The following is a 14,781-nucleotide window of genomic DNA, read 5'->3' on the forward strand; positions in this document are numbered from 1 at the left end:
AACATCACGGAATAAAACATTGCACAAGACGACGGAATGAAATCTTTTAAACTCTGGGGGGGGAAAAATATAAACATTCAGCCAAGACCCAAATGAATAGTAACAACAAATTACATGAGCCAATGTTGAAAATTGGCTTTATTTATTCATCAAAACAATTAATAGAATAGAAAAGGGCAACATATTTACATTTTGTTTTCCATAAGAAACGCAATAATTTCAAACAGCATTTGACTAGAAATGCGTATACATTCTGTACATAACATTTGTGATAATGAAGCTATTTTCTGTTAAAAAATATGCAACATTTGGCCAAATAAAGGTGCGTTCAAGTAATTCCCTAACTCAAGTCGTCAACAAAACTTTCTTTTTCTAATATTTAGACTTGCTGTAATGGGATGAAAAAGACAAAACAATTTGTCGTGGTCTTATCATCTTAGGAGATGTCAGGGGGATGTCCTAGAGGCCCACCTGGGGAATGTCTTGGGAGGTGTCTGAGGGGACATCCTGAGGCACGTCTTGGGGGTCATCTGGGGAGACCTCCAGGGGGCCACTGCAGGCCCGGTGGATGAGGTTTTGCACGCCTTTGTTGTTCATTCCCCTGATGCAGTGGAGGCGGACCAGGCCAGCTTGGCCCCCCGATGCCATCCACATGTGGCAGCTCAGGTTTGGACTGAGACGCACCTGAGAGAAGTGAAGGTGGACGTGGACGGGCAGGGACGAGTTTTGAAGAGATGAAGGTGGCGGGAGCAAATTTCAACCCGTAAATATCCGACAAAATTCTGGGTCACTTGTAGTTATTATCAATACTATTATTGTTACTATTATAATTTTATACAACTTTTGATGTGATATTTTTTTTAACCGCACCTCAACACTAATTTTTGTGACCAAATGATGCATTGAGATGTTTGTTTGCATCTTTTTTTGGTCCCCTTCAGTGCATTTTATGGTAAAAAAAAGTCCTACTCTGGCCTTTTCTGTCGAATCCTTTTTTTTTAAAGACAAAACCCTGCAGCATTTTGCACCGCCGGGTTGTCTATCATCACTGCCCCACCTCTCCTCCTCCTCCTCCTCTTTTGTTCAAACTAAACTCATTGAAAGCCTGAGCGGCCACCGCTGCCTTCAACCCTGGGCGACATTTTTCTTATTTTACACATCATTACACACAGGCACGCGCGCACCAGGAGGACGAGGAGGCTCTTGGTCCATCACTCGTTGTGGACTTGATCTTTTCATGAGTGTCTGTGTGTGTGTTTACCTTGTGCAGCGAAGCCAAAGGCATCAGATCCAAATCGAGCTTATTGGTGAACTCTGAGACTTTCATCTGCTTCCACATGCGTCCATATTTGGTAAATAACTTCTGCAAGAATCCAAACAACTCTTGTTAATAATTTTGAACATCAGCAAATTGATTTAACACTGCCTACCATGTTGTTGTCAGTGTGGTGAAGATAATATTTCCTCTGTGTGTCTTTGTACGACTCATAGGGATGCGCTCCAGTCTCAGCTTTCCCGCCGCCACTCGTTCCTTCCTCTGCTTCATCATCCACCTTCTTCTCCTCTTCGCACACTTCCTGTTCCTCCTCCTTCGCCTCTTCAGTGGCGCCGTGCAGCTCCATAGAAGTCATGTAGACAGGCTGAGGAGACAGAAGTGCCTTCATACGTTTAAATATATTCCAAGTACATGTAAGACATGAAAAAAAGTTTGAAAACCTTTTTCCCAACATCACTGATTTTCACTGTCAGGGGTGAACTTACGAATCTCCTCTCCACTGTTTTTTTGATGTACTGAGGAGCGCCGTCTATCAAGGGCGGCAACATGCACAAGATGACATCGCCGATCATGTCTGACGTCAGAAAACCGTGGAACCAATCAGAGTAGGAGGTGGACTGCGACGAGAGAGGAAGTCACGAGACCGCAACGAGACGTGGCCCAAATGAAATATGAATACGGTGACAGACCCAAATGGTGGTCAGCCTGGGTACGGCAAAGTAAGACTGCATTTGGTGGTCTAAGTAATGGACTCCATTTCCACTATTGCTGGAGGACAAAAAAAAAAAAACATATCTAAATAAACACGAGTCAAACATCCCAGAAATGAATATTCAAGGGAATATGAGTGTGTTACGCTGCAAAGACGGAATCCTGGGCCCATAGAAGTCCTGGTGCATTGGCGGGCCAGCAGATCTCATTAATCAGCGAACGTTTGTGCACCGTGACAGGTCCGTAGAGCCTGCGCAGATCCCATATCTTCAGGAGGCGGTCCTCCCCGGCTGTTGCCACAAAATGTCTGCCACAAAAGACGACATGGATCCTTGAGAGCTTTTACACACTCAGGTTTGATGTCGTCATGGCGGGTGAGGGATCTTACCTGCTGGCGGGACAGAACGTAAGCGCTCGCACGGCGTGCTCGTGAGCGAGGAAGCATTTGTACGGCAGCAAGCTGGGAGGGTCATTTGACTCTTGGATGCGTAAATATGGAGATTTGGTGTTCAGATCCCACAGACCCACCAAGCCTTTAATAAGAGAAGACACATTTCAGATTTAAAAAAAAATGACAGAATATTTTTCCATGCAAGTGTGAAAAATGTACCGTTATAGAAGCCGATGGCGATGATGTCGTGCGGTTTGATGGGCAGCCAGTCCATGGACAGAACCTGGCCACTGCTCTCCGGGGGAGGAGCTTTCAAGGAGCCCAGCTTCAGGGTGACCACGGGATGAGGCTGCAGGGAAGAACCGGGCCATTAAGTAAACAACGGGAGAAGGGCGTCATCAAAACAAGAGCATTCACTCACCTTGTAAATGCTCGGTGACTGGCTGGCGTCGCCTGCCAAGTTAAAAATCACATTTAGTCACACCGCCTACACATGGAGAAAAACATACTATACTATTCCCCCCCCCACCCCCCCCCCCCCCCTTCTAAACTCAGCCATATTTTGTACTTGTCCGTTGGTTCAAATTGACTGACGGGATAAGCGAGAGGAGCGGTGTAAATTTCACAGCTTTGCCACGCTAACAACCAGCCGTGTAATGCATCTTCTTTGTCATTTCAATTATAGATCCCACTCTGATGGGGGAGAAACAGGAACAGTCAATTACTCCCTCACCGCCGAGCACCTTTTGTCTTTTTACACCCCCCCCTCCTCCCTCGCTGTTTCCACCTCCTCTTCCTCCTCTCTTTCACGCCTCATTCATTCATGGGACAAGAGCATTTGTAATGAGCCGCTGTTAGCATCACTTCTGCTAAAATCTGGGATGCTTCCCTGGATTTTTTTTTTCTTCAAGATGTCCTCAAGCAACATCTGTTCACCAAAGCATACATTTGGTATAACGCACACACGCATTAATTCAGTAGCATGTAATATTCTGTGTGCGTGTGTTTATGGAGTCTAGCTAATGCGCGTAAGTTATGCTTGGACGCGGCGAGCTGATGGAGTCGCTCAATGACCCATTTCTACGACATAAAATGGAAAGGAAAGGCCATGGCGTACTGGGTGAGGAGGGAGATGGGCGGGAAGGGGATTTTACATCCAAAAGTGTAGCACTGCTTCTGTTTTGAATCACACAAGGAGGTATTGTGGTATTGTGAAGTGTGATGTGACTGCTTGCAAGCTCTGCAGATGCAGCATGGGTAGACGTGTGTGAGTCAGTTAATTGAAGATGTGGGTAGTTGCAAGTGGTTTGACTTGACATTGTGTGTGATTGATGATGAACATATCTAATCCTCATATATGCTAGGAGCTAAAAAAAAAAACATTTTGAGGTGCTGACTGCAGGAATTTGTGGACTCTAAGTGTGGCAACACTGCTCTTTGCTGGACAAAAAGGTGTACTGCAGTATTTGTGGGGTGGAAACCGGAAATTTTTCTGATTTTACCTGAGTCTGGGTGCTTTTGGCTAGCGCGCAGGGCATCGGGATGGGGCAGGCTGTAGATGGTGACCACACTCATGGAAGTAGCAACGGCCAGGAGACCAAGTCTCGGTAGTAGAGGAGCCTTGAAAAAAATCACGAGTTGATACACAGTGTTACATAATGATATGTGGAAAAACCTCCTCTGACCTTTTTCTGGGAGGTTGGCAACTCCCAACCGCCTGATGGACACCACTTCAAGTGCCAGATGAAACCTTTGTCCAGGGCCAGCCCGTATGCTAGGCTAGGCTGGGAGTCTGGCCTGCAGAAGAGCAGGAAGTTAACATAAAAGTTTTTTGTAAGGTCATAGTAGCTTGATGAAATGCAGACCTGGTGTCGTAATCCAGTGTGCCCACATCCCACAGTTGAACCAACGCCGGTCCAGAATAGGTTTTGTGAAAATAGTGCTGCTCCTCCATGTCCTTGTGGCAGGCAACGGCCAGGTACTGCGAAGCCACCGCACCATCTGGCGTTGGGCACCACTCCATGGCCCACACCGGCCCGCCGGTGAACAAATGCATGTCCCAGCACTGCGGGTGGGCGGGTAGCGATTGAAACCTGCACCGAAGTGGAGTAATAGTAAGCAGTAGTTCTGATTTGATCACACGTAAATCGAGGCCGGCGAGTATGTTTGTACCTGTTGAGTCTCTGCAGCGGTGTTTCGTTTCCGTAACCGTCCCTGGATACTTTGAAAGCAGCCGAGAGACATTCCTGAGGTAGATAGGACTCCAGTTGACTGCGGAAAACACACGCTAACGTCACTTTTACAGACTGCGAGGGCAACAAGATGGCTGCTGTCGTACGGTGAAGGGAAGCACCTGGAGGTTACGCGATGCCAGACGCTGGAGGAGGGCAGCCACTCTGGAAACACCCAGCTACAGAGTTGCATGTCACGACTGTGAGACAAAAAAAGATGTATTTATATTTTTAGGCACAAAACTGGTCAGAAAAAACATCCACGCAAGACTTACAATTTCTTGTGAGTTTTGACAGTTTCCAAAATGGCGTCAAACAAGAGGGCGGGAACTTGGAGTACTCGAGAAGTCTGGAGGAGAAATTTGTTTTTTATAATTAGTCCTGAATATGGTCGGTTCCCGTCTTAAGGTGGAGGTAGAACAAAGGCACTAACAGTGCAACTGTATTTTTCTTTGTGATATTCCGAGTCGCTCAAGTCGTCTTCATCCACCTCCAGCTCTTCCTTGTCTTCCTCCTCCGATGCCTCGGACTCCGCAAGCTCGGGAACAAAGTCCTCATCTTCTGCAGCGTCACCATCCGAATATTTTCTCTTTCTGCCTCTGCGGCCTTGGTTGCGGATCAAATTACCTTTGCTTATGAAAATGTACGTGGCTTGCAGTATTATCTCGTTGTACCTTTTTTCTCTTGAGGACTATTTTCCTTCGGGGTTTCCAATGCTGGCTTGGGGATGGCGGCGTTTGGAGCGTCAAGGGAAGAATTAGTTTCCTCTTTCACCATTGCGTGGAGGAACTTATTTGCCCTAAAATGTTTTTGAAGTGACAAGCACAGAGAATGTAGAAGGTCTTTCCGTAAAAGTCTGATTTTAATGAATCTTAATATAAGTCATTTTAGTCAGAAAGGTCGTTAAAACTGACAAGGCTGTTTTTATTTACCCCAACTCACATTTTAGCAGCACTCCTTCTTGGGCGGCCTCCTGGTGGCAACACCTCAGGTTCTTCTTCTTTAATGGTCTCACTTGGTGCGACAGGCTCTACATTCACTTTCTGCTTTTTCACGTACTTCTTCTTTGGCTTCGGCATCCCGTTCTCCAAAGACCCCTCAGTGACAGGCGAGGGGGAATTGTTCGTATGGGCCGAGACGTCCCCGTTGGCCACGTGAGGTGATGAGGAGACTTCTGTACCCACCAGCGCATGCTTTCTCGGACGTCCTCCTCGCTTGGCAGGCGTGTTCTTGGGAGGTGTTGCCGCCGCCTTTGCCGGGGGCTTTCTCGCCAGCGCTTCCTCATCCTTTGGGTCCTCATTTGTTTCGCAGGTGTCATAGTCACGTAATCTTATGTTCTTTTTACGTTGCCGACCTCTGGAGGAGGGTGCTAAATCGAAGGAGGGCTCTTGACCTGTAAGATAAACTTTGTCATTCTATTTCGTACATTCAATTCCATGTTTTAAGGGGACACACATTATAGATTTTGACTTTGGGTCTGGAGTAACTGCACACTCAGCAAAGGTGCTGCAACCCAGTTCATTTTTAGCAATCTCATTCTTTTGAGATGAAAAATAAAAATAGCAAATTGTGGTTGAATATACGAACCTTGCTCAGGGTCGTCAACATCTGGAACCCTTTCCTTGAACATTATCTTCTCAGACGTTCCGTCATGTGTGTCTTGTCACGTTGGCTGTCCAGCTGCAATGAAAACAAGTCAGTAACACATAATTTCACACATACAAAATCATTTATTACACGACAGGTATTGATGCAAACTTTACAGATCCCACAATTGACAAATTTCAATGAACCTAACAAATATAGTTTTGAAATTTAACAGTAATTTGGTATGTAATAATTTACACTTCCTGTCAGGCATGTCCCGTCACGCGACTTGAGTTAGCATCATTAGGCTAATGCTAACTTGGTGGTAGCTTGCCGGGCCGTCGTCAATATCTTTTATAATGCAGTACATTTGATAAACAATTCAAGTTCATATTCACACCAGACGAACCAAGATGTAGTTAAAAGGTCACCTGGTAGACTCATCGACCGCCCCTTTTAGGTGGCGAAGGCAGACTATCCGCGTTCTGGTCTACGATGATCGAATCTGAACATGTGGGTTCGAGTCCCCCTCCCGGAAAATAGAGCGTAGCAATTAAGTCTTGAAATATTTTGGCAACCACCACATTGGGTCGGACACCGAAACAAATGAGTTTTTTATAGGAAATACGTACTGTCAGCACTTGTTTTGATTAAAACTCGCGCTCAGCTGCCTCAAGTCCGCCATGTTTATTGAAGTGAGAGAGGGGGCTGCTCACGTCGCCCCCTATCAACGGAGAGGAGGACTGCAGCCCTTTCCCACGCATGCGCACACTTCAGACACTCACTGGTCAAGACAGGTCAATTTAGTTTTTTTTACATTTTTTTATTGATTTAGAGATGCAAATAAACTTTTCTATATTAATTTTTTGTGCTGATTCTGAATTTGGTTTAAAGTATTTAATGACATGTTTGGACACAGCTGCCAAGTAAAAAATAGACTAAGTGTGTCTCTTATCTAAAGTTAAATGACCATTTTATATATACCACTCAAATGAATTTGTATTTTACAGCAAGTAGGTGAATACAAAGAGTTACATACATGAACACATTTGTACATATAACAATCTCTCACCTTCCTTCTCAGCTCACCTGCACTCTCCTGGATTTATCAAGCCAGTTTTTGTCTTTTGAAGGCCTCCAAGTGGAACTCCATTCCATCCGATTGTCTCTCACTCCATCAACATGCTGCTTCGTGTCGGCTGGAACCCGTCCTTGGGCTCCCCCTCCACCATCTTGTCGGCCTCCTCCGACTCAATGGGGGCCTGCTCGGCGCTCACATCATCAAGCAGCCACACGGGCCGGGCTGAACGCTCCACAGGTGTGCACAGAAGGGTGAAAGGGCGTGAAAGAGGATGATGATAATGGTGGTGGTCCACGATCTTCTGCTCTGTATGGTAGACCGTCTCTCTGGGCTGCCTTTTCAACTTCATGGAAGCTTTTTTGTTGGTCACAAACCATTCCTGAAGCAAACAAGCATATGATGTGACGTTTCTTTTCTGCTAGCATAATGCTAACACACAATGGAAAACGCTATAGACGAGCTGTTACCTGCGAATGCGTGGCGTTGATGTGATATTTCACACCGCTCTCCGAGTGAAACTCCTTGTCGCAAAGCAGACATTGGTACATTCCCACCTCAAAGTCGCCCTGCACGGGAATGGTACGCGTTACCCTCGTTTGTTCATCACGCTGGGAAGAATCTAATATCTAGAGAAGGTGACGCACCCTTGTACATAGCCCCAAGTGAGCCTTGAGTCCGGATACGCTAGTGTATGTGCATCCACAACCCTGAAAGACAATACAAACCGGGATGTTGCATTGAAGAGGACATATTTTTGTCAGAATAAATGAGCACACGACCTGGTTGGGACAGAGGAGCTTCTTGTGTAGCTTCAATTCGTTCTTCCACTTCGTCAGCAGCTCCTGGCTGAAGGCAGGCAGGCCAGGTCGCAAGTACTTCAACTAAAAGCGAGACAACCCATTTAAGAAAGACCTGCCGTGAATAGCAAAGACAGATTTGATTGACTTTTGCCTTTTTGTCGTCGGGCACCAGGTCGGACTGAAAGGGCCTTTTGGAACAGTCTTTTGATGGGTCCTTGTTGGACATCTGCGCCATGTGGAAGTTGGCCAGCTGCGCTGAAGCCCGCTGGACTCTGCCGCTGGCTGTCTTCTCCGCCTCAGCCTGGCTCTGGACCTCCAATGCCTCATCTTGATGCTCGGGATTCACGGGGGGGTGTTCGGACTTCAGGTGGTACTCCAGGCCTGCTTTGGACTTGTATGCTTTCCCGCAATGCGAGCAAGTGAGCAGCATCTTGTCCAGTTCTGCTTGCTCCTTCCCGCACTTCTTAATGTGGTACATGTAACCCATGATGCTACTGAACGTCGCTGTGCAACCCTGGAAAAAATGTAAAAGCACAATATTTGGTCAGAATATTGTCGGCATATATTTTAACATCCAACTGCATGTTCCAAGAACATAGCCTGCTTGCAAGGCATTTTAGTTATGCACTATCTTAGTTTGACCACTAGGGGGCGACTATGTAAAAGGAATACATATCACTGAGCATTTGCCTGCCTGTGCATATACATAAAATAAAACCAATATAAAACAGAGAATCATCACAATTGTTAACAAAAGTGTTACAGTACAAGTGACTTTACCTCTTTGGGGCACTTGACTTTCCCCAACTGCTTTAAAATTGTCCTTAGTTTGTCTTTGAGGACACGCACGTCCAGGTCCTGGATGTCTTCCACTGACGGCTGGTGAAAAGGCGAGGTAACATTTACAACTGCCTTCTGATGCGGAAGTTTTTGGCCACCCTCAGCACTTACCGGGCTGCCGTGGTCGGCCATGATGTGATACTTCATCCCCGTGGAAGACCTGAGCTGCTTCCCGCAGTGTTGGCACGTAAACGCTTGCTGCAAGTCACATCAGTCAATGACATCTATCGTCAGACATTTTATTGTCAAAAAATAATAAGAGTTGAAATATTAGACTTGAGGGGTGCGGACCAGTCTGCAGTTGTCCATGTGCTTCTTGAGCCCTTCCACCGTCTTCCTGCTCACACTTTTACATTTGGGACAGTTGGCTCGGCCTCTGGCGACAATCTGGAGCTGCCATTGCTCCTCCGGGCTGCCTGTGTTAAAAATTAAACGTGGCAGACAAATTGTGGAATCCAGTTGACGATTTTAAACATCCATGCCAGTGAATGAGCTCTCAGTTAGCCCCACCTGGAGGATAAATTGGAGGCTCCTTCTTCCTGGAGATCACTGGTGGCCTCTTCTGTTCATCCTCACCAGGCTGACGCGTGAAGACATCTGTGTCGTTTTGGACACCACCAACAATTGTTGCTACTGAATCTGAAGCATTTGATAGACTAATCAATATTATAAAGCAAAATAATTTAAATATTTGACAATAATTACCAGGCCTGCAGAATACATTTCTGCTGGGGTTCCAAGTCCGGTTTGGTTCTGAGGAAGGCAGCTTCCCAGCCTGATACTGGCCTCGGTTGTTGTCCCTTCCTGCCATGACTGTCCACATGTCCTGCTGACTGGAGTGCCCTACTTCCTCTGGCCATAATTGTTCCTGTGGTGGTTCTCCACCTGGAGTCCAGGAGTGGAAGTTTCGGTCCTGAAACTGGGCGGTTCCTTTGCTGTGAGGCCACATGTCCTTCAACAATAGCCTGGGAGGAAGCCTGACAACCTTGGCAAGACCAGAGCAGCTTGTGCTTGGATTATTTATGGAGACATTGTGAGGATTCTGGTACCTGATACAAACAATACAAAAGTGATGATGTAAAGTCCTGAAAATACAAGAGTTCAAAAATTGCAACTTCGTTGTCCTTGTACCTTTTTCCGGCGTAACCTCTCTTCATCTTGACTGCTTTATTAGCTTCTTAAAAATCATCATTGCTCTAAAAAATGGACAATGACTTTACAAAAGTTCCCATAATTTTCCCCCTAAAGTTGGAAGCAATTGTCTTTACCTGCTTGATAAGATCAGAGGTGTCCCAATACTTTTGACGAGTCCATTACGTCCTATGGTGAAAAACTTTTAATTAACCAAGACATTAAGATACAATATTAGTTGTTTTTGTGGTTTTAAGAAATGTTGGATGCATGTGTATACTGTATTTCATTTCGGAGCAAAGCATGGGTTGCGTTTACGTGCATACATGCATGTCGTGATAGGCGACACTAGAGCTTCATATATCAATATGAGTACAAAAGTAAATCTGAGCAAAGTAAAATTAACAATTAAAAGGTCTAGTCTGACTGCAAAAGACATGCAAGGTGCGATCTGCTTACTTTAAACAATCTGCCATTATTGTTGTGGTTGAGGGGAAGGACGTCGAAGCAGCCGAGTGGTGGCGTCCGGCTTCCTGCAGACCGTAGCCAGCCGCCGAACCTCAGTGTCGGGCTGGCCTGTGGAGCCACGGATGAACAACAATAAGGTAGTTCCGATGCCAATTAAATTTAAGATAGGCTCGGAAAAGACGCGAGTGGTTCGTTCCACGATGCGTTTACGTGCACGGCGGAAGAACGCCCTCTCGCGCCGCCTTCATGTACTGTAGGAATTTTAAGTACTGTCCTGTCGTTTTAACATAAATGAAACACGCAATTTGACAAGCCCTTTATCAATATATACCTGGTTCCAACAGTCTGAAATTTTATTTACTATATAAGCAAAAAAAAAAAAAAAATCAAGAGCGTTCCTGTAGATTAGTTTAGAGATTTTTTGTTTAATTTTTCATGAGAAATACAGTAAAGACCTTTCCCAATTTCCTTTAGATTTTGTAGCAGCTATCAAAAAGTTACCGTTGTCTATATTTGGCACTGTTTTGAGTAACATTCTTAACTGTCATACAAGTGTAAAAAGAAGCTACACACTTTTCATGTGAAGACACTCTTAAAAACAACCTTGGTGTTAACAGTAGTAGTGATATATAGTCTTAAAACGCTAAAGTACTCAACATTACTATAGGGAAGACTACTCTGACTATTATATCAATTATAACTTAAGTTCGAGGTTTATTGTGCTATTTTCAAAGCGCTTAAATATATGTTCTGTATAAAAATGAGTTGTGTTGCTGTTGAAGATGTTGCTCGTTGCAGTGATGAAGGTGGTACAGGTCCAAGGTTAGCTCCTGCAAAACACAAAACATGTGATACGGCAGAAAAGGATGAATGGAACAATTGCAACCACAGCTCATATTTTAAAGACCACGTGAACATACACGAGTGTGAAGCATTGCCGGATGTTAGGACCTCTCACCAGGTCCGATCCACTGTTAGCTTCTTCAAGTCTGCAAACACATTAAGTGAGTCAATCAGTCTACCTCTAGTGGGATGTAAATAAATCACTGAATTAAATACTTGAATAATTTTTGAAAACATCAGATATGATGATAATAATTTAAAACAATTACCTGGTGTTCCAAGTCTGGTAGGGTCCTGAAGAGGGATCCCTGCCAGTTCTCAAAGTTGGATCCGGGTCCCCATCCCTGCTGTTAATATGCGTAAGAACATACAGGAACCAAGACCACTGACTCCTGGTCGATCTCAGCGGCCAGACCAGATGTTCTCTGACCTTTCAATTACTCTCACTTTTAAAAAATGCACATTTGAAATTATATTCTTAACAGTCATGTAAGTGACAGACGTGATAATGATGATTATGATGGAGGAGTGGAGAGAACAAATGTCACTCGGCAGAAGAAGTGTCCTCTTCTGTGAAGACTTGACCCAAGTTGCCTTCCAGCGCACAGTCCTTCCTTCCTCTCTTAACTCCACTGATCGACGCTTGAAGCTCACCACTGTTGCTGCTGCTCTCACAATTGGCTTCTTCCTTGGAGAAGATGCTGTCCAAAGCCGCTTGCCTCTTGCGACCTTTCAGGATGGCTCGGAAGTGCTCCACCACGTTTCCGTCAAACAGGTTGATGTTCTTTTTCACCACGGTGACGCTAGGGTGCCACTTGGCCACCAGACTCTGCGTCTTGGCCCAGTAGCCCAGCAGCTCCTTGATTTCCGCTGTGGGAATGCTGTCATTCCAGCCCGCGTCTTCCCCGGAGGAGGAGGCGTCCTCGGGAACGTCTTGCTGCTGAATGTCCTGCAGGTGGTCGTTGGAGAGCACCAGGGTGTGCTCTTCAACCAGCTCCTCCACGTCGTCGCTGTCTACTTCTAGGCCCATGAACTTGCCCAGGGAGACAATCTCATCCACCACGTCAGTTTCCAGAGCAGGATCAGGCTCAAAGGCTTCAAAGAACCTGGGCATCGTGGAGGTCGGCCACAGCTTCCTCCAGGACGACTGCACTGTCCTCTTGGTGACTTGCTGCCAGGCTTTTTCCAGGACAGTCAAGCAGTGGAGGATGTTGAAGTGGTCCTTCCAAAACTCTCTCAAGGTAAGGTTGGTCTCCATGGTCACCTCAAAGCACCGTTGGAAAAGTGCCTTGGTGTAGAGCTTCTTGAAGTTGGAGATGAGCTGCTGGTCCATGGGCTGCAGAAGCGGTGAGGTGTTAGGCGGCAAAAACCTGACCGCGATGAAGTCGTGGTCACTGCTCCAGTCTTCTCCCAACCCTGTCGGCTGAGCCAGTGAGGCGTCCAGGACCAGAAGGGCCTTGAGTGGAAGATTCTTCTCTGTCAGGTATTCCGCCACACTGGGAGCAAACACCTCCTGGAACCACTCAGTAAAAAACTGTCGAGTGACCAGCGCTTTGGGATTGGACCTCCACATGACGCTCAGCTTGCTTTTCTGCACATTGTTCTTTTTGAAGGCTCTTGGGGTTTCCGAGTGGTACACCAGCAGAGGTTTGACTTTACAGTCTCCGCTAGCATTAGCGCAGAGCAGCAAAGTCAGCCTGTCTTTCATGGGCTTGTGTCCTGGGAGGCTCTTTTCTTCTCGCGTGAGGTACGTCCTCTTGGGCATTTTCTTCCAAAAGAGTCCAGTCTCGTCACAGTTGAACACTTGCTGGGGTAGAAAGCCCTCGCTCCTGACAAACGCCTGAAAGCCCTCCACAAATTTCTTGGCTCCTTCCTTATCGGCACGAAGGGTGTCCTTCTTACGGACCACGTAGCGGATCCCGCTTCTCTTCTTGAAGTTTTCAAACCAACCTCTGCTTGCCTTGAAGTCATCCGGGCTGTCTCCAGGGCTGTCCCGAGTCAGATCGCTGTACAGCTGCCGTGCACGCTCACAAATGATAGGCTCCGACACCTTTTCACCCCTCGCCTGCCTCTCTGTGACCCACTGCAGCAGAAGCTTTTCCACATCTTCCATAGGATAATGCCTCCTACTTGTAAGTGTTTTTACTCCTTTTGCCACATCGGCAGCTTTGATGGCTTCTTTCTTTTTCAATATGGTGGATATGGTGGACTTGGCCATGTTGTACTGAGTAGCCAGGTCAGAAACCCGTGTCCCACTTTCAAATTTGGCAATAAGTTCTTTTTTTAATTCTATGGTCCTCATTATGTTTGTTCTTTTTGGTTTATTACGAACAGAAGCCTTTTGGGGTGGCATTTTAAACAAGCTATCCATCACAACTTAACTATTAGAGGGGAGAATTTTTTTTTTTTTTTACAGCACTTCTGCGTTAAAATGACGTCAGCTCCTGGAGCTTTACGATTGGCTGTTCGGAAAAGTAAGATGGACTCCTCCGTGTTTAGTAAACACAATTAATAACTATGCACATGCTTTCGAATAGTAATCACATAATATTATGTACTTAACTAACGAATAACGTGGGCTTGTTTTTACTCGTTAATACTCCCCTCCCCCCAGACGTAAACAAATAAAAAAAATAATCCATTAGTTAAGTATAGGCCCATGCGTTCGAAATTTAATGGCTCCAACATTCATTTACTTAGCAAATTTTATGTGGTGCCAGCAAACGAGCAACGATAATTTAACAGTCTGGACCAAAATCACGCAACTTAACATGGACATTTACGTGTCTAAACAGCATGAGACTTAAAGGGCATCTATCTTGATGAAAAGATGCTTTGGGTTACCTACAGTTAGCAGTTTGCGTAATAAAGAACATGCTAAAGATCGCTTTTGTGTAAATATTATTAACATCGATGCTGTGCTGCCTTTACGGGCTACATTAACTTACGTTCATAAGGCCACCGAGTTCCACTAATGGTAACAAAATGCATTATAGTACTGCGTCCCACCATCTTATTTCCTGCAGCAAGAAAGGATAACTTCAAGCGCAGATGAACAAATATGACCTGTCATGATTATAATAACACAACAAATCTTCATTGTTGTAGCACACAGCTTTTTTTTCTTCGTGTGTGTCTCTTGCTTACTCAAACAGTGCATTACAAATCCAGTTTCGGAACATTACCGCCACCTAACGGATAAGGTGCGTATCGCAAGGGCTTCTGTTTTACATTAATCATTCCCCCCGTTACTTCATGTTCAGTTTTATATTTCGAAATATTAAAATTTTTACATGCACTCGAAAATAAAACAGAGGTTAAACTTTTTGACCATTGTTAAAGAAAAAGCACAACACTGCAAAAAAAAAATACCACAATGTGAATAGCAGCAATATTAATATCAATATTAATAGTTATTTTTC

At 45.3% G+C, this 14,781-nt stretch overlaps 2 protein-coding genes across 8 annotated transcripts; both read right to left on the reverse strand.

The window, feature by feature from the left end:
- Window positions 1-110: 110 nt before the first annotated feature.
- Window positions 111-7,435, reverse strand: gtf3c2 (general transcription factor IIIC, polypeptide 2, beta). Of its 4 annotated transcripts, XM_049757453.2 has the most exons (21): window positions 6,829-6,935; window positions 6,628-6,725; window positions 6,197-6,289; window positions 5,552-6,002; window positions 5,284-5,408; window positions 5,043-5,215; window positions 4,885-4,958; window positions 4,732-4,809; window positions 4,551-4,649; window positions 4,244-4,471; window positions 4,064-4,175; window positions 3,881-3,998; window positions 2,800-2,831; window positions 2,598-2,727; window positions 2,376-2,520; window positions 2,133-2,294; window positions 1,966-2,044; window positions 1,762-1,893; window positions 1,431-1,640; window positions 1,262-1,363; window positions 111-684 (listed from the first exon to the last, which is right to left on the reverse strand). In XM_049757453.2, exons 3-21 carry the CDS (start codon window positions 6,237-6,239, stop codon window positions 460-462), a joined length of 2,718 nt encoding a protein of 905 aa, XP_049613410.1. In that variant the 5' UTR covers window positions 6,240-6,289; window positions 6,628-6,725; window positions 6,829-6,935; the 3' UTR covers window positions 111-459. The 4 variants fall into 4 exon arrangements, with proteins under 4 accessions (XP_049613410.1, XP_049613413.1, XP_049613409.1 ...); XM_049757456.1 differs by lacking the exons at window positions 6,628-6,725; window positions 6,829-6,935 and adding an exon at window positions 7,286-7,435; XM_049757452.2 differs by having other exon boundaries at window positions 6,628-6,945.
- Window positions 6,999-14,707, reverse strand: znf512 (zinc finger protein 512). Of its 4 annotated transcripts, XM_049757469.2 has the most exons (15): window positions 11,629-11,907; window positions 11,437-11,505; window positions 10,508-11,346; window positions 10,186-10,237; window positions 10,049-10,113; window positions 9,623-9,966; window positions 9,428-9,556; window positions 9,209-9,333; window positions 9,029-9,115; window positions 8,858-8,956; window positions 8,229-8,591; window positions 8,057-8,158; window positions 7,922-7,984; window positions 7,745-7,843; window positions 7,366-7,656 (listed from the first exon to the last, which is right to left on the reverse strand). In XM_049757469.2, the coding sequence occupies exons 5-15, from the start codon at window positions 10,072-10,074 to the stop codon at window positions 7,366-7,368; spliced, it is 1,728 nt and encodes a 575-aa protein (XP_049613426.1). In that variant the 5' UTR covers window positions 10,075-10,113; window positions 10,186-10,237; window positions 10,508-11,346; window positions 11,437-11,505; window positions 11,629-11,907. The 4 variants fall into 4 exon arrangements, 3 of the variants coding, with proteins under 3 accessions (XP_049613423.1, XP_049613426.1, XP_049613425.1); XM_049757466.2 differs by having other exon boundaries at window positions 6,999-7,656; window positions 7,922-8,158; XM_049757468.2 differs by having other exon boundaries at window positions 7,922-8,158; window positions 9,428-9,514.
- Window positions 14,708-14,781: the final 74 nt, after the last annotated feature.

This window comes from Syngnathus scovelli, chromosome 20 (genome assembly GCF_024217435.2).
Source record: "Syngnathus scovelli strain Florida chromosome 20, RoL_Ssco_1.2, whole genome shotgun sequence".
Classification (NCBI taxonomy): domain Eukaryota; kingdom Metazoa; phylum Chordata; class Actinopteri; order Syngnathiformes; family Syngnathidae; genus Syngnathus; species Syngnathus scovelli.

Excerpts from the sequence above, each read along its gene's own strand:
- gtf3c2 (XM_049757456.1), bottom strand. The coding sequence starts at position 6,239 with ATGTTCAAGGAAAGGGTTCCAGATGTTGACGACCCTGAGCAAG. Across the intron at positions 4,810-4,884 it reads GTCAAAACTCACAAGAAATT|TCGTGACATGCAACTCTGTA; the intron begins GTAAGTCTTGCG and ends TTTGTCTCACAG. Across the intron at positions 4,472-4,550 it reads CCGCTGCAGAGACTCAACAG|GTTTCAATCGCTACCCGCCC; the intron begins GTACAAACATAC and ends ACTTCGGTGCAG.
- znf512 (XM_049757466.2), bottom strand. The coding sequence starts at position 10,074 with ATGAAGAGAGGTTACGCCGGAAAAAG. Across the intron at positions 8,957-9,028 it reads TGGCCGACCACGGCAGCCCG|CCGTCAGTGGAAGACATCCA; the intron begins GTAAGTGCTGAG and ends CCTTTTCACCAG. Across the intron at positions 8,159-8,228 it reads TGGTGCCCGACGACAAAAAG|TTGAAGTACTTGCGACCTGG; the intron begins GCAAAAGTCAAT and ends TCTCGCTTTTAG.